This window comes from Xiphophorus couchianus, chromosome 2 (assembly GCF_001444195.1).
Source record: "Xiphophorus couchianus chromosome 2, X_couchianus-1.0, whole genome shotgun sequence".
In the NCBI taxonomy this organism is placed as follows: domain Eukaryota; kingdom Metazoa; phylum Chordata; class Actinopteri; order Cyprinodontiformes; family Poeciliidae; genus Xiphophorus; species Xiphophorus couchianus.
Window position 1 is genome coordinate 10,073,183 of NC_040229.1, and position 23,314 is coordinate 10,096,496.

At 36.8% G+C, this 23,314-nt stretch overlaps 1 protein-coding gene across 1 annotated transcript in view; it reads left to right on the forward strand.

Moving 5' to 3' along the window:
* tp53i11b (tumor protein p53 inducible protein 11b) overlaps positions 1-23,314 on the forward strand; it is a 56,789-nt gene that overhangs the window by 27,789 nt on the left and 5,686 nt on the right. The window contains exons 2-5 of the mRNA XM_028042262.1: positions 7,448-7,585; positions 15,778-15,836; positions 15,939-15,987; positions 17,156-17,252. Of these exons, the coding sequence (XP_027898063.1) occupies positions 7,457-7,585; positions 15,778-15,836; positions 15,939-15,987; positions 17,156-17,252 (334 nt within the window). The 5' untranslated portion in view covers positions 7,448-7,456. The remainder of the gene's footprint in view (positions 1-7,447; positions 7,586-15,777; positions 15,837-15,938; positions 15,988-17,155; positions 17,253-23,314) is intronic.

Sequence of the window (23,314 nt, forward strand, 5' to 3'; positions counted from 1 at the left end):
TCTCTTGACATAATCTAGAGTGGATTTCAATCCCCTTGTCAAACAAATTACACTTTTTTCCCAACAATTTCTTCCACGCCAGCTGCTGGGATTGTATTGAATCTATTCTTGTTCTGTCTGTGACGCGTTTCTGGTATTCCTGGCTGCGGTCCGTTGTGTGATCGGTCCACCCCCAGCCTAACCGTTGGATAGGTGTTCATTTCTTGAGATTTCCACCCTTTTTTTCTGCAAATATGTCATTGCTCACAGCAAGCAGCTTATTTTTGGCCCAAAATGTCTCAAGTTTCCTCTGTGGATGACTCTTCCAATAAGGTCGTAAGTGTTACTGAAATGTGTAGGGCCAGTTGAGAATCTCCTAGATCTTCCTGACAGATCCTACTCACTTTCTTTGATAGTAGTCCTCCAATTCTCCAATTTTACTCCTAAATGCCAATTCTTTCTTAAATGAGTGTTTTTTTTTTTTTTATATCTGCCTTCCTTCTGTATGAGCATCATTTCCATGGTGCTTCTCTAGAGGCTTGTGTTGTCTGACCTTTTTTAACATCTTTAAAAAAAAAAAAAAGAGTCATGCTCCTACCCCAAAGATCATGGTTTCAAATATTTGAAAGGTTCCTTTCCTGCCCTTTCTGGTAATTAAAAATTTCCTTGGCGGCAGTAAGCCAGGAAAGGACAAGATTCATGCAGAGATGCTTAAGCGTCGGAGCATTTTTGAGCTGTTGTGGTGACATTCCTCTTTAATGTTGCGTGGAGGCCTTGGACTGTGTCTGTGGAGTGTCAAGCTGGGATGGTGGCCCAGATGGTGGGACCAGTGCGCGCTCCGACTGCCGAGGATTACGCGTATCAGCCACAGGAAAGATTACTCCAATCAATTCTGGGTTCAGGATTAGCAATGTAGCTTCCATATCGTCATGGCAACATCGGTGGGTGCAATATTTACATCACGTACAATTAATTTATTTCAAGTGTTTTAAATGTGACTTATGTTAGAGGCATATTTAACCAGCTGAACAGTGTCTCAAGTAGGACTGGATTATGGCTGAATCGTTTCATATCCGTCAATCAATAATTATTGATTAGGGTTTTGTTTTTTTTAAATATCTGAAACACTGCCAAGCTAGTAATGTGATCTTTCCTCTTTTATCCCCAGTTTTTAATAAACTCCATTGTTTATTCTTAAGCAGCTATGAGGCACGGTGGCAAAACCTTAAACTGCTGCTGTGGCAGTTACTCAGCAGGTTGCTGCTAGGCAACCAAAGAATGAGTGAGTTGCTAGGTAACCAAAGAGTGAGTGAGCTGGTTGATTCTACCAACCTTACTTGGCTAACCGTGACTTTAGGTTGGGTGGCTAAAGTCTTTCAAATTCAATTAAAAAATACTTTATTAATCACAAAGGGAAATTAAATTAAATATGTAAACCACCTTGTTGCTATGGTTACGCATCAAAACAAAAATAACAGAAATCTGAAAAACATTGCCAAAAATCAGTGCAACCACACAATGTCCAAAACAAAAAGGATCCGTTTTCCTCCAAAAAGGCAGGAATGAAAGTTTGAAAGAGGAAAAAATCTCAGTGAAAGTACAGAACCACTCCAACGTGCCGCCACCCTCAGCGGTCCAATTCTAGAAAAATATCCTCTGCCTCCATCCCCCAGAATGCTGTGCGGTTTGGAATATTCTGCCACACATATTTCTGATTGCGTATCTATTGTGATATATATTGTTATTGATTTATTGACCAGCCCTAATTAGGACCATGTCTGCTCTCTGCAGTAATGCAGGAGCTGCTTCAGTCTGTTTAAAGAAAAAGCGGAGCCAAAACTCTCAGTTTGCTATTCACTCGTAGTCAATAAATACGGATTTTGACAGAAAAAGATTCTGGGAAGTTTTGAAGAGTTGCTTCTCCTCCACATCAACAGGAGTCGATTTAAATGGTTCTGTCATCTGATCGGGTTTTTTCTTTCTTTTGGAGGTTTTTCTGGCACATCACATGGGGCGGAGACAAAAAAATTCATTCTCTGCTCTTCAAAATGAGCTGGAAAATGTTATTTTCAAACAGAAATTTGTTGGTTTCCGGTTACACCTGTAACCCAGTCACAGATCAATGTAAGACAGTGATCTGAGATTGGATGTAGATCTGTACCAAATAGAAGAACTCTACTTTAAACATTATTTTATGTTTTCTCAGGGGTTGTCCAGATTTTCCTCATGGTGTTATACTTCCTTGTGCTGGGTTGGAGCTTTTTCTCCTGCACCCACTAAAATAAAATGAACTAAAAGTAAGAGAGTATAGATGATGGTGTGTTTAGACAGGTTTTCTGCTGTGGAAAGTCATTCCTGCCGAGACTCTTGTTTGTTTTTTTCCTCATCTTGTGCTCTTGGCTTCACCAGCCTTTTCATACCCATTTTGGGCTTTTCTTAGTTCATAAAATGAAATGGGAGCAGAAAAGGACACTGGATATAGTATTTAGAGTAATTTTTAACAGCTTGCTGCGTTTTCACAGTTTATAAGAGGAGTGCTTTAATACGTGAAGCGCGGTTGGAGAACTGTGCCCTAGAGGAGACCTGCAGGAAGTCAACAGAGACCCAGCTGGACAATAACACTGTAATCTTACTGATTATCCACAATCCCGACAGCTGAGATCATAGTACAGTCCCTGAAATTGTTGTTTGGATGCAAAACATACTGTTACGATGCCAATAATTTGGGGACTTTTAAGCAGAATTACTGTTGAGAACTATATTTTTTGTTTTACTAGTGTTTGTTACTGGTGGAATAACACACTTTGTTGTTATTTTGTCTTCCTAAGCGTCCTCCCTGACATGACTGGTTTGGCTTTAGTCGTACTACGAGAGTAAATCCCATTATGTTATGTAACAACTGAAGATTAGAGGGCAAACTGGAAATCCCAGCGATCATTACAGCCGGTTCATTCCACGGCAACGATCCCCAGATGATCCAACAGTATGAAGTGTTTTTCTCTGCACAGGGATCTAGCAATGACTTTGTCAGCTTCGTTTCCTTCGTTTAATATGCTAAAACTAAGGCCTTGAAATGTCTCAAATTAATTAAAAACACATTACTCACAAGCCTTAAATTTTATTATTGAAGCACTACTTAATCTCTTATGTGTAGGGATTTTTTTTTCTCGTGGGAATTTTATGTTAAGTAAAAGTTTGAATAGTCTGCAGACGTCTTAATGGCGTCCTGAGATTGAGACCGCCAGTGATTGTAGAAGAAATAAACACTGAGATTAGATTAGATTGGACAGTCACATGGTTGTTTTTGTACCATAAGGTGCTGTTTGATATCCTAGACATGGCAGTGGGAGTATTTACCGGCTGCTTCTCCTGTTGTTTATGGGGGAAAAATGTGGAGAGTAACAAGGTCTCAAATCGTCTCGTATTTTGGGTAGCACATTTTCTCACAGTTGTTCCTCCACACCCACACACATCTTTGTTCCTAAGATACAATCATTTTTGTAGAACATCTTTTCAGTTGCTAGCCAGAGATCTCTGAAGGAGTTCACACCTTTCCCACAATATCCTCCTCATGTATTTAACAGATTTTCTTCTCAGCAGCACATGCTCTGTTGCAAAAGTTGAAAATGGAACCACGGTGGTATTATTGCCTGCTGCTGATGGACCCCTTGCAACATTTTAAGCCTGTGCCATAAAATGATCTCTTGTATTCCTCACGTCTGCTTCCCTGTACTTCCCTCCTACTGACAGTCCAGCGAGGCCATGAGTGTTATTGTTTACATCGACAAATTTTGTGCATGCGCACATCGCTAGAGGGCGAAAAGACGATTATTTTACATGGCGTCCATAACCACGCTGCCCAGAAGAACAACTCTGTTAACTAAATGAAGCCTGGAGATGCTGGTATTATTAATTTGTTGCCACAGCAACTGAGAAAATAACGCAGAAAACCCGTTAAAGATCAACTCAAAACCTCGTTTTTTTTTTCCTGCTCTCTGCCGGCTGCACTACACATAGACTCATTGCCATAACAACCAACAACAACGCCACTCTGCATATCAGGATTCAACACTAAAAAACAAGCAATCATTTCCCACACAAAGAACAGAACATTCAGTTCATTACAGTTTTATGTTTTTAGGCTTGATTATTGTTTTTGCGATTATTAATGATAGTGAAATAGCAAAATGTGGTAGATTAGCTACCGCTGCTACTAGCTAAGCTAACACTACAGGTGTAGATTAGCTACTGCTGCTACTAGCTAAGCTAACACTGCAGTGGTTGTTGATTAGCTCATTTAAACACCTGCTCCACTGATAATCTATCAGGGTTGGTGTTTATTTATTTTATAACCAAAGCACACCAAATTCCACATCACATCTACATGTTAAGGTTGTCATAGTCAAGCTAGCTTAACTGAACCACTTCCCTTTTCCTTGTTTTTTTTCTCTTAAATTAAAACATCTTCCTGACATTGCTATCTATACATCAGATGTACATTGTTAGTAGAGTTAAACTTTTTTTTTTCCAGATTATAATATTTCTAACACACTTAAAATGTTTTAAGTTCAGTCTCTTACAAAGTATTAATTTCCCACTTCAAATATTGTTTTGAATAAACACAAATCAGTTTTTTTTCTTTCTTTCTTTCTTGCTATCAAACTTAGAGGGTCAACTAAAATGCCCTGGGGTCAGCACCAGCTCCACCTTGGTCAAAGGTGGTTTCAGTCATGAAAGGGCTTTCAGTTCACAAGAGGGGATTGGTCCTTTGGCGGTTGCTAGGCAACTGTATCAGTATTATTCTTGCAAGTCAAGAGGAGCTGGTGGGAACGCCGAGGGGAAGAGACGACATGCAAGGGTATCTTCAAATCTGTAAGGAATGCTGGGTTCTCCTGCTTAAAGTGGGATCTGTCAACAGCTTCTTTGTGGATCTTGAACTGGAATTTCAGAAAAGTCTTTGCTGGAATTTTGAATTATTTCTGGGAATAAAATGGAACCTAAAACGCTCAGATGATGTCTTTGATATGGCGATGATTTGATTTCCCTTTTTAACCTGTGAATAGGGCACAGCTGGTGATTTTACAACATCAAAGAGGTTTTAGGTAGAGAATCAGCAAGCTGTTTATTCAGCAGATGTTTGGCCATTCATTCCCACTGAATCATCCGTTTCAGGAATATAAAACAATCATTTAAAAAAGCAAACAGGGGGAGGTCACCTCTGCTTTTCCTGACATTTATTTTATCCTCATTTAGCAAATATGAAGCAATTTTATTCATGTTTTCACTGATGCCTTTTTTAAATTTTGGTTTGCAAATTCTGCAAATATTGTTGAATATGTCTTTAATGTTGTGATTTGCAATAAATTGTCCACTTTTGGTTAATGGTGAATGTAATAATCAGAGGTCAATTCAGCTGTTGAAAATGTAATAAACTAAACCATTTCCACTGCAACAAGGCTTTATTGAAAAAGTAGCTTCTGCAAATGGTTTTTCCATTATACTAAATAACAAAATTGGAGTGACTAAGGATAAAACCCACAGTTAGCTCAGTCATAAACATTAGTTATGCTAATGCTAAACACCAAAATGCTATTAAGCAGAAGGTGATGCTAACGTGCAGAATTCAACCACGTAGATACCCACCATACGTCAACACGCGTTACAACATGGCGCATCGCCCTCAGCATGGTCAGATCTGTGACTGCACACCTTCCTGTGTGGTTGAAATTCAGGAAGCGGTTGTTTGGAGCAGACGTTTCACACACAGTTTCAGTTTGTGAGGTGTTGAATTTTATTAACTTTGCTGCCTAATCATTCAGTCAGAAATCATTCAGGATGCCAGGAGATTTTAAACTGTTTTAGATGCATCGTGGGTAGAGAATAAGCATCATTTGCTTTTGAAGAAATAATAATTTAGGGGAAGCAAAGTTAGCAAAAATGCTAAAGTGCTAAAGGAACAATTAGCTCTGCTATCAGCTGACGTTTTCCAGTAACAACAATCAATCATGGAGATAAAGCGACATTAATTTTCCTTTTAAAAGTTGTAAGCAGTTTTGACAAAAGAAATTTGCTTATCATTATTTGTTCTCTGGAAATCAGATTAAGACATTTGATCATAAATTATGAATTCTCTTCCTGGAATATATGCTGCTCTGTTTGTAATGACACTTTGTCTGGAAGGTCATTTGTGAAACTATACGTTATGTAGCCCACACAGCCATGTCTTGGGTCCATTATTAAGCACAGTAATTATGCCATCACGTGTACGTGGTGTACATTTTCTGCAACGCCTTTTAATACATGTTCACAGCCAGTCTTTGAATCTTTAATGTGTCCATTATCATTATTTTCTTAGCTGACTGGAGAAATGGTGAAGAGCTTTTATCTCCCGCAGCATGGAGGTTAAAAGCAAAAGGTTTTTCTTATACATGCAACAAAAGCCAGTTTTGGATTTGTATTAACCAGAGACGGTGGGTCATTTATCTTGGTAAAAAGCTGTTTTAATCGTAAAGCTAACAGTTGTTTCCCTCTTTCCTGAGGCGAAAACTCTGTTAGACATTTTCCTTATCGCTGGAAGTAAAGTTCAATAACTGCCCTTGTTTTTCCTCTCAAGGCCGCTACCCCGTGGCGGCGGCATCGATTTTTGGCTGCCCCTTTGTGTGCATGAGTGCACTCATGTTGGCACAGGCCTTTTAGCCTCCCCTTTAATTATGGGGCAGCTTATTGAGTCAGCATTGATCTCTCCTGGTGTAACTATTGCTTGTACCTGTTTAAATCCAAAAGGCAGTGTTTATGCTTCTCGACGGTGCCATTGTGATAACAACAGGGCAAACATCCAAGGAATCCTCTGTATCATTATTTTCTAAATAAACACTGTATGCAGCTAAGTAAACAATTGAAGCAACTGAAATGCTATTTTTGCATCAGAGAAATCAAAAACAATGTTCTTTGTAATAAAGAAGCTCTTAGCTGAGCTTTAATCTGTTTAATCACAGAAACATGTTGGCATAAGGTGAGAAAAAAGAGCAAATGATGAAAGAACCGCTCAGATAAAGACAAACAAATATATACTGTATATGTGTATATGTATATACTGTATATATATATATATATATATATAAAGTCATCAGTGCTGGTCATAACCTGGGCGTAATTTAACATTTCTGCATTAGGGATGTTTTTCGTTTTCATTCGCTTTGAACTATAATAATAAAATTTACCAGAAGTAAACAATAAATCTCACCTCAACACATCTGATGGTGTTCATTAAGACCGTTACAGGCAGAAATGAAACTACTTTCACTACTTCCTTGACTGTTGCCTTTGTTTGGAAGAGTCCTATTATGTAATTCTTGCATAACTAAAGTCCTGAAGGTATTTCTTCTAGATTGGTAGGTACTGGTTCCTTACTAGGGCATCTTTTCCCTTTTGTCCCAACCATTCACAGCAGTTTTTCTTTCTGTTCTAGGTGTGCACCATGTCATCTAAAAGTCACCCTCCGCTCATGAAGAAGCACAGTCAGACGGACCTGATCAGCCGTCTAAAGAGCCGGAAGATCCTCGGGGTTGGTGGCGAGGATGATGACGGGGAAGTGCACCGCTCCAAGGTTGGGACGTTCACGCCAAAAGCGAGTTTATTAGGACGAGAAATAGCTGCAGCTAGCGATTATTCTGATAATCAATCAATCGATTAAAAAAATAGGCACATTCTGCTGGTTTTTGTTTTAAATATTTTCTGTACAGTATTAGAAACACATCTGACTATTTTTGGATTAACCGATTAAATAAGCATTTTTATGTAAAATTGACATTTTTGAGCTTTACAAAAATATCAAAAACAAACTTGATGCCTTGATTTTTCCACAAATGTTTGAGGAATTTTTAAATCTCCATGGCAACCACTAATCAGCTGTGCAAAACGCGTGGTGGGACCAAGCCCCGCCTTTGAGGTCAAAGTTCCTCCCCCACTCAGCTCCTTCAGACTAGCCAGAAGCAATTAGCAAACACCTGGTGGAACTGAGCTTCTGCTGATCTCATTATAGGAGCTACTTATGGAACTCTGGTAAAAAAAAAAAACAAACAAAAAAAAAAACGTTATAGGGTTAATAGAGGAGCCATGTTGTGATGACTTCCTGAAGGCGGAGTTTCAAAAAGAGCAGGCGCTTCTTAAAGAGACAGAGGCCCAAATTCAAGGCATTCAGTTACAAGTTATATTTGATATATTTAATCTCAATTTTATAACAACTCAAGGAAACATAGTTGTTTGATTGTGCTATGAAATGACACCATGAGACTGGAAAACACATAATACTGACTCTTAAAGAATTAGATTGGAAATGTTGCCTAAAACCACTGGGTGAAGCTAAAGCTATACCACTTACTTACAAAGGATTTTCTTATTTTAATCTTAAATGCAAAATGTAAATAAAGCTCTGGGAAAAGCTAAGAGCCCATTAAAACCTGCTGAAAATATTAGCTTTGTGGTTTCTAAATGAATATCAACTTGTTTTCTTTACACTATTTGAGGTCTGAAAGCATCTTTTTATTATTTTGACCATTTCTTATTTTCTCCAAATAATCAATCAAATCAATCAAATTTTATTTGTATAGCACATTTCAGCAGCAAGGCATTTCAAAGTGCTTTACATCATTACAAACACAGAAACACAATGCAACATAGAATCAACAATCAAAACACAGCATTAAGTCAAGTTCCATCAATAAATTTGTAATTGATTACATTTCAAATACAATCCTAAACAGGTGGGTTTTTAGTCGAGATTTAAAAGAAGTCAGTGTTTCAGCTGTTTTACAGTTTTCTGGAAGTTTGTTCCAAATTTGTGGTGCATAGATGCTGAAAGCTGCTTCTCCTCGTTAAAAAAATAAAAACGACTACTAGTAGTAAATAGTTCATGGAATAGAAGAACAAGGTTAATTTTACTCAGACATATAAAAAGTAAAATCGGAGAACTGATCATTTTAACTGGTCTCTTAATATTTTCCAGAATTGTGTATTTTGTAGAGTTTTGACTTCACTGCTGCTTTGAGTTTATTGTTTCTTCAGCAAATTACCTATTTGAGTGGCGTTTTTTAAAATGCTAAATTAGCTGATTCAGTAACTGATTCGTCACCATTAACCCGATGAATCGCCTCAGCCCCTACAAACAGCTCTGCTATAAATGAAGCCATTCAGTTAAACTGCCATTAGTCCAGCAGTGCATAAAGAAAAGTGCCAGATGCCGATATTAACCCACAGAGGAGTTCTGGATTCCTCTTAAAAGCCGCAGTGGGCTGTTAATTGGCTCGTCTCTGTCGTGGGCTTTCGCCTCTCATGCTTCAGGGAATCTGGATCACGTAATGCTCTGGGCTCGTGCAGCTCCGCTGAGATATGGCCGGCTCCCCCGGGAGGCCGCCAGCCCGTTTCATCTCACGTGTTAGATTACTTCCTCTTGTGTTTATGTCCGTACTTATGGACAATGCAAACCAAAACATAATGGCTCCCATGCTGGTTTGTTCAAACAGAGGCGGAATATTTTGATTTCATGCCATAGCTGCAGGTTGTGGGTCATTTCTCTCCTTCCAAAGGACTCAAATATCACAGTTTTTATCTTTTTTTTTAAATGTAAGATTTCATCGCTGTGCGTGGCCACAGCAGACAGCTCTGCTCTGAAATATTAATCAGGGAAGCGAGCGGAGGGAACAGAGCAGAAGGGAGCAGGCATACGGCGGCAGCTGATGGCTTGTGATGAGATGTCAGCCCCCTTTTCTCAGCCCTCCTGAATGTTTGTTTTCTCTCTCAATGTTTTAGCACGGAGCCTAACCCAGACATCTGTCACACAAATCTCTTTCAGCGAGCGCAGTAGTGAAAACAGACGCATTTAAATAAATTCACTTACAACAGCGATGCATCTCTCCGTTTCTGACACAGACTATTATTTGATTAGACGCAAACTCTTCAGCACTGACTGGGTAAAACAAAAGCAGCAGGAATTACCAGTAAATCTTTATTTTTATGTGGTTGGTACTAGGAATGCACCGATCCACGTTTTTCAGTTTTGATACCGATATCTGAAGTTGGTATCAGCCGATACCGATTGGATCCAGAAAAACAGCAAAATTGATTTAAAGTGTTTCTTTTATTTTACACACAGACAAAAATGTACTGAATTACAAATTTAGTACAGCAGTAAAGCAAACTTAAATGCACCAAGAGCTTCACTAGCTTGGTCATTTGTGTAAAAACAACTTTAATTTATTTAGTCAATTCCGTTAGGAGTAGGAGAGACAATGTTAAATAAATAATAAAGAAACTGAAACTAATAAAAACAACAAGTTGACTACGTGGGTCGAACTGCAACAAACCTTTTGTTCAGAAAATTTAATTATTAAATATAATGTAAAACAAATAAAGCATAAAGTCACTCAGAGCATAGAATTATACTGAATAGATCTGCCCTTATGGGTCAGGCACATTTTCACCAATACCTGATATAGAATTTCTTGATTAAAAAATTGATATTGATTAAAAAAGTTCTAGTTCAGTTATAACAAAACGTTTTTCTCACATTATAAGTGAAATGATCTGCCAGTGGAACTAGAACTTTTTCATCAGTATTGAGGAATTATTTACTTAAAACAAGCTGCTACATCTTGCTGAAAAGCTATTTCTAATTTAGACGTCTTATTTCTAGGTGTCCTTCAATATTTGCTCTAGAAACTAGACCAAAAGTACTTGGTTAGATTGTGTGTGGAGTGAATTGTTTTGTCGTCGTTCTTGTGTGGACAAGAGGCCCATGGGATCGAATCTAAAAGTAAACGGCTAGCTTAAGTTATAGACTAAAGGAAACGGTTGGACTTGACCTTGTGGGACCCATAAACAAAGGAGGGAAGTGCGGCCTGCTGACCGTCTCTTCCTGACTTCTTCACTGATAAGAGTAACAGCAGATACTGTAACAAAGACAGCTGAGGAGCAATGGTAGTGTTGAATCGCCAGGCTCTGTTGCTTGTCCTGTCTATTGTTACCAACGGCTCCATTGACCCTAACAATGTACTGCTTTAGCGCTATGGTGCTGTAGCAACAAACAAGCCTTGAGTCAAGCCCTCATCATACTCCGTACCATAAATGTTTTGTGAATACTCTTCAACATTGGCTGCTTGACTGGCACACATGAAATAGTGACTGCTGTCGATCTGCTTAATGTGAAAACACTGGCAGTGACTCACTGTGGCCTCTGTGTGTTTTATTGGTACTTTATGTTCAGTATAAACACAAACGACTTTATGGTTTTAAGATATTTTGAAAATGTTTCTATCAGCTCTGCACTAGGCCTGTTGCAATAAATCAATTAACCGCATGATAAATTAAATTGTGCTCAATAATTTGCATGATTTATCCTTTTTTCTCTCTCTTTCTGCCAAACACTGGATGGTAAAAGTCTTCAGTCTGGTGCTTTGGTCTCAAATAGATCTTTTTTGACTTCAGTGTCAATTTTATTTGTTGTTTCTGTTTATTTATTTATTTTGGATATTCAAAATGTCTTCAGTGTTAAATCTTTGTTAGAATTTAAGGTTTATTGATCTTTGAGAGTGTATTCTTGCATTTTTATGCCATTACTATTATGTTACTTGAAAATGGTCTCAAAATTACATTATTGTTTATCGCGATAACTTCTGGGACAATTTATTGTCCAGCAAAACTTTATCATGACAGACCTGCTCTGCACATCTAGACATTAAAACTTTGGACAATTATTCTTTGTGACACAGTTTAAGCTCAGACTTGGAAGACATTTACCAAATAGACTTAGTAAAAACCTACTTTTATTTGGTAAAAGGTACCGAGTACTCAAGTACCGAGTAACTGATCAAATTATCAGTCATTTAATATTTAAATATTACATATTCAGACCAAAATATAAAGTTATGTCAAGATTTTGGTATTTTAGGACGGAAGTAACTAATTCATTTACTCAGGTAAATGTAACTAGTTTCTACTCGGCTCTGCATCACACCAGCTTTGTTTCGTCCATTTAATTGAATTCCAGTTCGTTTGTCCAGAAAGTCCAGTTCATTTGGGAAGGTGTGAATACACTTTTAGTTGTATTCACCTCTGATCCGGACCAAAGACTCTGGTCCTCCTACAAACCTCTGTTTTGTTGTAGTTTGTCGTTTAAAAGCTTTAGAGGATGTGAATATGTTCCTGTGCTCTGACTGTTTTTGAATTATTTTTAATCCTCTGAGTCTCTGAAACCAGCCGGTTCTTCTCTGGATCTAACCGACTGATGTGAACACGAGCCGTAATTAGGCCTGTTTGCGTCTCTTTCCTGTTTTTCTTTCACACCCACAGGCAACCCAGAGCCATCAGTTAACTCTCAGTCCCCTTTGAGTATTTGTCATGGCGGTCATGAATATTTATGTGTTCCTGTCAAAAACAGCCTCTGGAGCGCGGCACAGGAAGGCTGATTCACCTGGTCATGTGTTTGCAGCTGGTGCACCGGGACCCACAAACAGGCGCGTCAGCTGCACAGCCAGGAAGGATGTAATGGTTTCTGACTGAAACTTTTCCTCTCGGTAATTTTTAGGTTTTGGCTCCAAGGGACTCCGTTTTTTTTTTTAAAGCTCCCGTTCAAAGATGGCAGCAGCCGCGGGCGAACGTTTAGAAATAAATCAAAGGGAATGTTTTTTTTTGGCTTTCTTGCTTATTTGCAAATTCTTGAAAAACAGCTTCTTGTACATTTAAAGTAATAACTATGTAGTCTCTATCAGGCCGGTCGCAATAAATCAATTAATAGCATGATAAATTAAAACGAGATCAATAATTACCATTGCATGATTTATTGTTTTTCTCCCTTTCTACCCATAAAACTTAAAATGTCTCCCAGTTCCAGCATTAGATGTTAATTAGAATTTCAAGTTTATTGATCTTTAAGGATGTTTTTGCATCATTGTCATGACATTACCAGTGAAAATGGTCTCAAAACAACAATATTATCGTTTATCGCCATAACTTCTGCAACAATTTGTCGTCCAGCAAAACTTATTATGACAGGCTCAGATGTGACGTTTATCCAAATTTAGATTTAAATTGTAACGTTTCTTCAGCACACTGCAAACACACAAAGTCTTACCAAGTATTTTTAGTAGTTTCTAGTGCAGATATCGTAATACACTTGAAATAAGACAAACTCACTTAAAAGTAACTTTTTAGCAACAAATACCAGCTTGTTTAAATTATTATACTGATGAAAAATTATTGGTTCCATTGGCAGATTATTTCACTTACAACAAAACATTTTTTCCATGTTTACAAATTAATTTATCTGCCAGTGGAACAAGACGTTTTGATTAATATTAAGGAGTTATTTACTTAAAATAAGCTCTCATATCATCCTGAAAAGTTACTTTTAAGTTAGTCTTACTTGAACTAATCATCTAGAAAAATGTAGTCTCTTTTCTTTTATGTAAATCTATTTAAATTGTTTGTGTATAAATATTAAAATATAAATATGAACTATAGTGCCATTTTTAGCTAAATCCCCTTTTTTATTGCTCAATTTATTTTTCTGTGCACCTTTCAAGCATCAGTGGACAGATACGCTGCTCCAGTTGTATGTTGGTACAGTGACAATAAAGATTTTATCTTAAATTGTAAAACCCTCCTCCTTTTGCCTGAGTATCAGAGCTTTTCTTTCAATCACTTTGATGTTTTGCGGTTTTGTCGAACAGAAAATTACTTTCCAATTGATGCTGAGCTCCCAGTAAACACGGCGAGACAGAAAGTGATTTATCATTTCTCTCGTGTTGCGTTCTTTATGTATTTTTAGTTTCTGTAATGCCGTCTGACTCCAACGCTGCTCCTCTTCAGAGACGACGCATTTCAGGATGAAGGAGTCTAATTGATGTTGGAAACTCAGAAAAACGGTTTTCTTTTGTTTTGTATAATCTAATGTGTGTTTTCCCCCCCTAGAGATTATAAAAGTTTAAAAAAATAAACAGGTGGTAGGATTTAAGGAGAGTTGTTGGGGTAAAACCTGGCTGAGTTTTATTTTTAATTCTGACTTTTACTTTCCTTTTTTTTCGGGGGAAGTTTATTTACCCCTTGCCCTTCTGTATCTCAGTCTGAAAAGGAAAATCTAAATTTGTCGGCGCATTTCTGAGAACATAATTTCCAGTTGCTTGAGGACAAAACTTCTGCTCTTTGCAGATAAAAAACAGAAATAACCTTTCTATGCTGAACGTACGGCTCTGCACACAGAAAACTTAAGTATTTAACAGAGGGAAGCTTAAAAGACATGTTGTTCATCTCAAACGGATTCTGAATTATCCAGCGAACATGTTTTAGTTTAATTTTTTTGTTTTGAGTCCTATGGGTTGATCAGAGATGCATCTATTAGAGATGGTGAAACCAATTTCTGAGTTTGTAAAGTTCCGACCTGTAGAAATGGATCTCTAGGTCATTCTGATTTCTCTTTTGCAAATATTACAGAACAAACTTATTTTTAAACAGACTATTCATGTTAATCGCCTGGCAGTGGTTACTCCACGCCTCCTTGCATTTGAGGAAACAGAGTTTGAATCAGAATTTTCAGGAAATTTCATGTTCTGGCATCGTCTAAAAGATATGAAAGGAAATGCTTGATAACCTTGGCCTGAGCTTCCTCAGTATTGGAGCGTGGCAGCTCACTGTTGGAGAAACATTATGGAACACAATGTTTGTTAATGTGTTTATCAAATCGTTGTATGGTACCTGGTGCCACGACTGCAGCTATTTGGTTTCTCATTCAGGATATCTGAATTGCTAACATCCAGGAATTACAGTTTTAGGAATTGTGTGTTTGTCTGTTTTCACGTTTTGTTGCATTACATGCACAAACATTAATGTATTTTACTGCGATGCTGTCCGACTTGCACAGCATAGAGGACAAAATGTGGAGTGGAAGGAAAAAGCAGTCATGGTTTTTACAAATGAAAATCAGAAAAACTTGTAATTCCACCTGCAAAATCTTCTGCACATCTAACAGAAACCTTTGACCGTTCCTCTTTGCAAAAAGATTAAAAGTAATCAGATTGGATTAAATTAACATGCATGATCTATTATTTATGACAGATTTCAAAGTCCAGCTAAAACTAGTATAATTTACAGTAAATATTATAACATCTAAAAATATATTTAGTTAAAAATATGAGTACAATTTTGATCTAATATCCATTGCTTTAGTTATTTCCTGAAACAGTTCAATGGTAGTTGTTTTTTAGTAATACGGTCATTGCACTGGATTTAATTAAAGGGTGTTAGAGTAAGAGGGGGATAAATGACAATGATTTTTACTTATAAAATACTTCTACTTTCCAGTTATGTACCAGTCTGTGCCAGTTTATTATATAAAATACCAATAAAACTCATTTCGTGCTGCAGTGTTTTGGTTTCTCTCCATCCACAACAGAATTCCTCTGAAAGTATTTTTTTTTCCAGCTCCAAAGTTTTTTCTTTTTCCTTTTGGCAACTTGATTATTCATTAAGAATGCATTGTGCGATGTTATGAGAAACAGGTCATTAAGGAGGTGAGGACTTTCTGAGTCTCCAGTTAGCATAATAATCTGTTCTTCCTTTCCCCAAGGTTGATTTAAAGTGCTTCTTTTTAAGAGCTGTGCAGCTTTAAGTACAGCTACAGCGTATTTTCCATCCCTGTTTGTCCAGCGTTATCGGATGCTAAATATCTGGCGAGATATTTGTGATAACATTTTCCATCTCATCACTCATTTCCTTTTTTTCTTCCTCTGCTGCCCTGTTTGCTCACAGATTAGTCAGATGCTCGGAAACGAGTTGAAGTTTGCAGTGCGAGAGCCGATCGGGTTGAGGTGAGACTTTGAGTGCTCTCTGACTTCACAGCAGAGTTTAGCACGCTTTTGTTTCCATTTGTTTTAAGACGGATTCATTTGGCATGTTTTTTTTCCTCTTAGGGTTTGGATTCTCATCTCTGCTGTGGGTTTCACACTAATGGCCATAACGGTAAGTGTTTAAAAGCTCCACGGTTAGCTGTAACAATAGACTTTGTTTGAGAAATCTTTATTTTAGATGTAAAAACATTTAGTTTTTAGACATTTTAGTAAAATATTGTCACATGAACGTCGCCATGTTGTTCACGCTGCAATGCATTCTGGGTAAATGACATATAATAGTCCAACTGCGCTAGCGCCGTCCAGCCAAAGCAGTGATTAACATTATTAAGCCTTTGCAAATTGAACCAGAGTGGTCCAGGTCCAGTGGCACCGTACTACTGCCTCAAGAGCTCCATTAGCATTTAAAGAGCTTCTAACGCTCTGGTGGCAGCAGGGTTTAGGCGCTTTGTGGATAAAAACTGTCAGCACTGCATTTATTTTTAGCTTGTTAAGGTAATGATCCTTTGTCAGTTTTGCTCGTACAAGTGACTCAAAGTCTTCTGGAGAGAAATGTTGAGAGCACAGATTAGGTCCTTTAGAAATTGTTTGGCTCCAGCTCTCTTCCACTGCGCTCTTCTGTTTTTTTTTCATGTGTCAAATTATCCAGATTCGTGTGGGAAGATATCCAGGTCCAGACAGTGTGGCATTATCTAAAATTACACCAGTCAAACACAATATGACAAACAGCAACTCGGGTAAAGTTAGCCTTCCTGTGTTCACTCGGTAGACTCCAGTACAGAATGGACCTAATGACGTCATCAACCCAGCAGGTGAAAACATGGCGACGTCCATTGGTGGAAAATATAACAAAAGTTATAATTTTTTTTAAATAATTATGATTGTTGGCGTATCAAAAACAGTAATTTTTTAGTTAATAGGAAAATTACAACATATTTAGGCCAATATGTTAAACTAATCTTGTATCACTTTAATGCAGGAGCATTTCAAACGTCGTTCAGTTTTAATTGACACCATCAATAAAAAATGTGCAGATAATAAAAATTTTGCAAAACATTAGACACAGAGCTATCTCCAGAGTCATCATCAGTGTATTACTGAGCGTCATCCGCACACACAACTTCCTCTTTGTCAGCCTCGCTATCAAATTCTCAATATCCTCAGTGTTCTGGGTATGAGCGGTGACACTGACTCACAACCCAAAAGACTTTGGGAAGCACAGAATGCTACTGTGTTGATATGACAGGACTGTGTTGAGTCTTTCTTTCCCCCCCATACAGGCTCTGGTGTTTCCCAACCAACTCTACGAGCTTGTTTTCGAGGAGGAGCTTTCCACAACTAGCATCTCTGTCCGCCTTTATGGAGCAGCGCTGCTCAGTAAGTTTCAAAATGTCCAAACTCACAAGAAAGACAGAAAATAGACCCGATTTCCCATCATGCCCGGTGACTCTGAAGGCTTTCTCATTGTTGGCACTGTGTGTCACAGTTGGGTAGTAACAAGTTACCTTTACTTGAGTAACTTTTTTGGGGGAAAAAATTACTGTACTGTACTTTTTACTTAAGTAATTTTATTATGATACATCGCTAATTTTACTGGATTAAAATTTCTGGGTTCCCTACCTCACTGCACTGCAAAAACACAAAATCTTACCAGGTACTTTTGGTCTAGTTTCTAGTGCAAACATCTTGGTAAACTTGAAATTAGACAAACTAACATGCAAGTAACTTTTCAGCAAGAGGTTTGTTTTAAGTACATGTTTATTATTGATTAAAATTACTAGTTCCATTGGCAGATAAATTAACTTGTAACATGGGAAAATGTCCTGTTATAAGTAAAATAACAAGGAATTGTTTACTTAAAACAAGCTGCTAAAAGGTTACTTGTAAGTTAGTCTTATTTCAAGTTTACTAAGATATTTGCACTAGAATCTAGACCAAAAGTACCTGATAAGATTTTGTCTTTATAGTGTGTGAGTAAGTTCACTGAATGAAAAACAAGCTTGTTTTAACAAACAAAATCAGGTTTTATTAGTTTTATAAGATTTATATAGAAAGAAATTCATTTGAAAACATTTTTTTCTTTTGCCTGATTATGTTTTTTATATGAACCATTTTCATTTTGAGCTTTTAAAATGCCAAAATTTCCACTTAATTTTACATTTTGGTCCATCTTATGATTTAATTCTTAAATATTAAATAATTGATCACTTGATCAGTTAGTCAGTACTTGAGTAGACTTTTTACCAAATACTTAAACGACTACTTTATACTACTTGAGTAAAAATAAGCTAAAGTAGTGCTACTCTTACTTGAGTACAGTTTTTAGGTACAGTGCCCACCTCTGCAGGGTTTTAACATTTATTTGTGCAAATGCTATAAATACTCATTGCTCAACTGCATGTGAATTTTTTGCGATAATGTCTTCTAATGCATTCATTAGAACTGGCACACACTCCTCATTCAGACGTGACATAAAGAGCTCTCTCTGTGCTGGAAAAGTCTCTCTTTCAGGCCCCAAGCAGATGCTGCTTTAATCTGATACAGTTCAGTTCTCCAGGAAGGAAGACGGCTTCAGGCGTGGAGGAGAGAAATTCTCAAGAAAACTAACAGCTAATGCTCCAGTCGCCTCTTGTTTCGGTCGCTTCAAATGTCAAGTTTAAATCCGGGGGGAATTTGGTGGGAAATGGCAGGACTGCTGAGGCGCAGACACAAGGAAATGCACTTTGTTTCATTTTTCGCTTTACTCTAAACCAGAGGTGTCAAATTAAGATCATGAATGTTCTTAATGAGCCGGATGTGCCAGGATGTATTGATAAAACCCATTAATAAACTATCAAAAAAATAGCTGTCTGCATTTTATAAATGCTATTTGCTATTTGAGGAAGCAGTGTTGGAAAAGTGAAAAATAACTGACTCCTACAGAGAGTTGGTGAAACTTCAACCCAACACTTTTCTCAATTTTTGTGGAAAATTATCAATAAACTTAAATTGTACATTAGCATAAAAACTTGATTTTATGTGAATTTCCACAATCACGGTCTGGAGACTAGAGGGCCACACAAACGGCTAGAGCGGGCCAGATTTGGCCCCCGGACCGTGAGTTAGACACATGTGATCTAAACTCTAAACGCCCCCTAGTGGTGCGTAAGATGTTGCAACTGTTTATCAGAATCACAGCAAAATTTTAAAAATAGCAATTCTCAAAGAAACGGAACAACTGGGACGATAAGAATTAATAAATAAATAATAATGATGATTTAATTAATAAATGATACATAAAGTAATAATAAAATGAAACTGATAAATATTTATTTGTCTTAACATGAGCTGAAAGTGTGACGCATAAGCCTGGCTTACCAAAATATTGTGGTTAAAAATGGTAATGTCAACTTGATAAAAAACTGTTAAATTAATTAAATACAATAGATAAATAGAGTTAGTAGAAATTGGACCGCAAAGCAATCCAAGTCTATTTTTCTTTTCTTGTGCTTTTAAATCACAAATAGCTCTAAAATGTTATTAATGCAGACAACACTTGGTAATAAAGAACAACTTGTTTTTTTATTTATTTCCATGTGTTTGACATCTTTGGAAAGATTAAAAACTTCGCTTTCATAATCTGTGAATAACTTAAAATGCCCCGAGTCACATTTACCAAACGGCATGGATGAACAAAAACAACAATACGCTAGTAAAAATATTTCAGTTTCAGGTTGTATTTATTAGGGTGTCGTGTTACTGCAGGGGAGTTTCATGTTAGGCGGTCCGTGAGGTTTTGTTAAATACCTTAAAGTGGCCTGAAAAGGTCTGAGAAACGCTGCTCTAAACCCAATAAATCGAGGTTCATTTTTTTATTCTGCTGTTCTGTGCCGGTCGTTGACAGGCGACAGACACTGATTATAAATAAATTATGCTGTGCCGGCTTCGCCCTGCTCTTAGACTGTATTTTAGAGACGAGCAGCAATCATTTTAACGGCCCTAATTTGAGACCAGTCCGTCAGTCAGGCGATTAAATGGCTCCATGAAGAAGAACTGGCAGCGATTAAAGGCCAGGGAGGGAGAAAAGAAAGAGGAGGATTTAGCTCACAAACTTCTCACCTCTTCACAGCAGTCTGAGCATTTTCCAGAATTTCATCACTTTAATAACTTTGTCCCACTTCTGCTCCAAACCCAACATGAGACATGCACTGTAGTCTAACTTTAACATTTCTGGATTAAAAATAAGCGATGAGCCGGTGAGAATCTTAGGTAGTTTAAAAATCTCTGACCTGACAATACCAGTTTTAGCTAATTTAATTTTCTCTTTCAGAAGTAAAATAGAACATTTTTCTGCTCTTGCAGGCATTAGGTATTTAAAGCTGCACAGTATAGTCTTCACCACTGTATCTGCGTGTGCAGCATTTGGAAGGATATTATATTTAATTGCAAGTCAATAAAATAACTGGATTTCCATGGATTTCAATTCTCTCTCTCCATATGTGTTATCAGTGGCTGAAATGCTAACACACAGAGCAATGGGGAGCGATGGATAAGAACCACAAACAAACAAACTAATTATCGTCATTGGTTGTAATACTCTCAGATAGTTGTAAATTTTTTCATCATGTACCTTTAGAGCAATCTCTGCCAAAATTGTTTCATCATTTTAAAATGGACGTTGTTATGGTTAGCACTCATAGAGCTACAAGAACGATTATTTCTTTGTCTATTTTGTAAAGCGCTTGTGTCAAACCCGAGGCCCGGGGGCCAGATCTGGACCGCTACAGTTTTTTAATGTGGCCCTCTGGACTCCAAGTTGCATCAGTAAGTTCCTCCAGTTTTTCACAAATCACAAGGATAAATTAAATATTCAGGTTCAGTTTAAAAATTATTATAAAAATTAATAATAAAATAGCCTTTACAGTTGCTTGGCAAAATAATTATAAACTTTATTTCACCACTGTTCGCTGTATTTACAGATGCAAGTCTTGCTATGGAGTGTTTTCTAACATCTGCTAATTAGATTTGGGACTTAACTTTGACTAGGCCATTCCAACATGTGATTATGCTTTGGTTTAAGCCATCCATAGAAGCTGTCAGTGTATTTAGGGTTGTTATCCCTATAGGTCACATGTGTCAAACTCGAGGCTCAGGGGCCAAATCTGGCCCGCTGTAGATTTCTATGTGGCCCTCTACACTAAAAAAAACATCAATTAGTTCCTCCAGTTTTTCACAAATCTGCAAAATTCACACAAAATCATCAGATTCCCACATTTTTTCTGATTTTAATGACATTTTCACTCAAAATTGGCCTAAAACTTTGGGTTTAATTGACTGCTGCCTCAGCCTTATTTCATGTCAAATTATAGTCTGACCGATACGATTAATAAAAAGTCATATTTAACATCACACATTAGAGCAAATGTCATAAAAATTCCTTTCAAATATTTCTAAATTAGCACCACAAACTCTGTGATTTTGATTACAAAATTCTGGATGGACTGATCAGTGTGAAAAGATGTTCAATATTTTATTTTAAAAAACACTTATTGAATGCTGAAAAAATGTGTTGATATTTTAACAATTTAATTAGTTTTTAATCAATACATCGTGGCACAACCGGCCCTTTAAGAACATTCAGATTTTGATTTGACCAAAAATGAAGATGAGTTTGACCCGCTGTCCTAACTATACGCCCTATAGGACAGTGTGGGAAAATGCAATAATAAGTGTTTTATTGGAGTATTTTGATCTCATGAGGACAATGTCACTCATTTTGAAGCCTTTATCAAACTCATGTTAAGAAACACTGGGTTGGTCAATTTCCTCAATGCCAAAAACAAAACAACATTGCATTCAAATAATCCAGATGCTTGTTTATGAGTGAGGAAATAACTGCAAGGTTAAATTTACTCATATCAACATTCAGAGCAATACCTTTAAATGAAAAACAGGAAGTGATGCAGGATGTGGTTTCTGACAGAAACGGTGTAGATTATGATTTCCAATAAATATTGTTTTTACTTCTTCACTTCATTTCCTGACTAAAACTTAAACAGCCAGTAACATCTTCCAAACGTAAGAGTGTTTTCACACCATGACAATTACATTTACTCTGTAACGTTTACTTAAAGTAACCTAATTTATATACTTTTAGGAATATTTTTACTACACTGCACTTTCTACTTATTGCTGCTCTTGCTAGTGTAAAATTTCTGGATTCTTCAGCTTGAATGAAAAACAAACATGTTTTAACCAAAAATCCATGAGACACAGTCACACACCTGCAGTTTTTGTTTATTTCATAAATAAACTGATTTGAAAAAAATATATATTTCACCTGATTTTGTTTTTTATTTATATGAATTATTTTAATTTTCATTCTAAAATATCAACATAGCTTTTATATTTTTGCTCTGTCTTATTGTGCGATTTTGAAATATTAAATTATTGATAATTTGATCATTTACTCAGTACTTGAGTAAACTTATTACCAAATACTTATTTACTCTTACTTGAGTAATTTCTTGGATGAATACCTTTTACTTTTACTTGATTAAAAATATGTTCAAGTAGTGCTACTTTTACTCGAGTACAATTTTTGAGTACTCTGTCCAGCTCTGAATTTAGGTGATCTTAGAAATTGTGCCAGACAATCTCAGTTTTGCTACAGCAGGGGTGACTAACTTTAAAAGTAAAAATAATAAAAACTGTCCTGTCCTCGAAGAATCGGGTCAATCCTCCTTGATCTTTATTCATCTGCAGATGCTGGCAGGATGTTATTTGTCAGATGTATTTTCTTGTGCCAAGATTGTTAATCCTACCAACTGCTTTGATGCTCAGCTGAAAAGTTACAATTTCCGCTAAAATGCTAATGAATATGCAGCTTCCTGATATCCCTTTTCACCAATGTATTTTAAGATTAAGCTAGAATTTGCTGCAGAGAAAAAAAAGATCTTAATAAACCCAAAAATGGATCGTAGAGATGATAAACTGATTTGGAAAAATTTTCTTTTGCCTTTTATTTTTTGTTATGTGAATTATTGACATTTTAGTTTTGAAAATATCAAAATTACCACATAACTTTATATTCTAGTACGCCTGATGATGTCATTTCTAAATACTGAATGATTGATAATTTGATCGGTTACTCAGTACTTTTTGTCAAATACTTTTTTACTCCAACTTTAGTCATTTCTTTACTTACTTACATTACTTTTTAGTTTTATTTGGGTAAAAATATGTTGAAGTAGAGCTACTTTTACTTGAGTCCTATTTTTTTTGGATCTGAATTTAGGTGATCTTAGAAATCATAAACATAACCAATGCCTGGTTACAGTTTTGGTAAGCTGAAACTATAAGCGCGTCACGGCGAGGCGATATGAGCATAAATCATCGCTGAGCTCCATAAGGCCGGCTAGAGCCGGGCTTCATTATGATAAATGTCAGCAGAGCTTCAG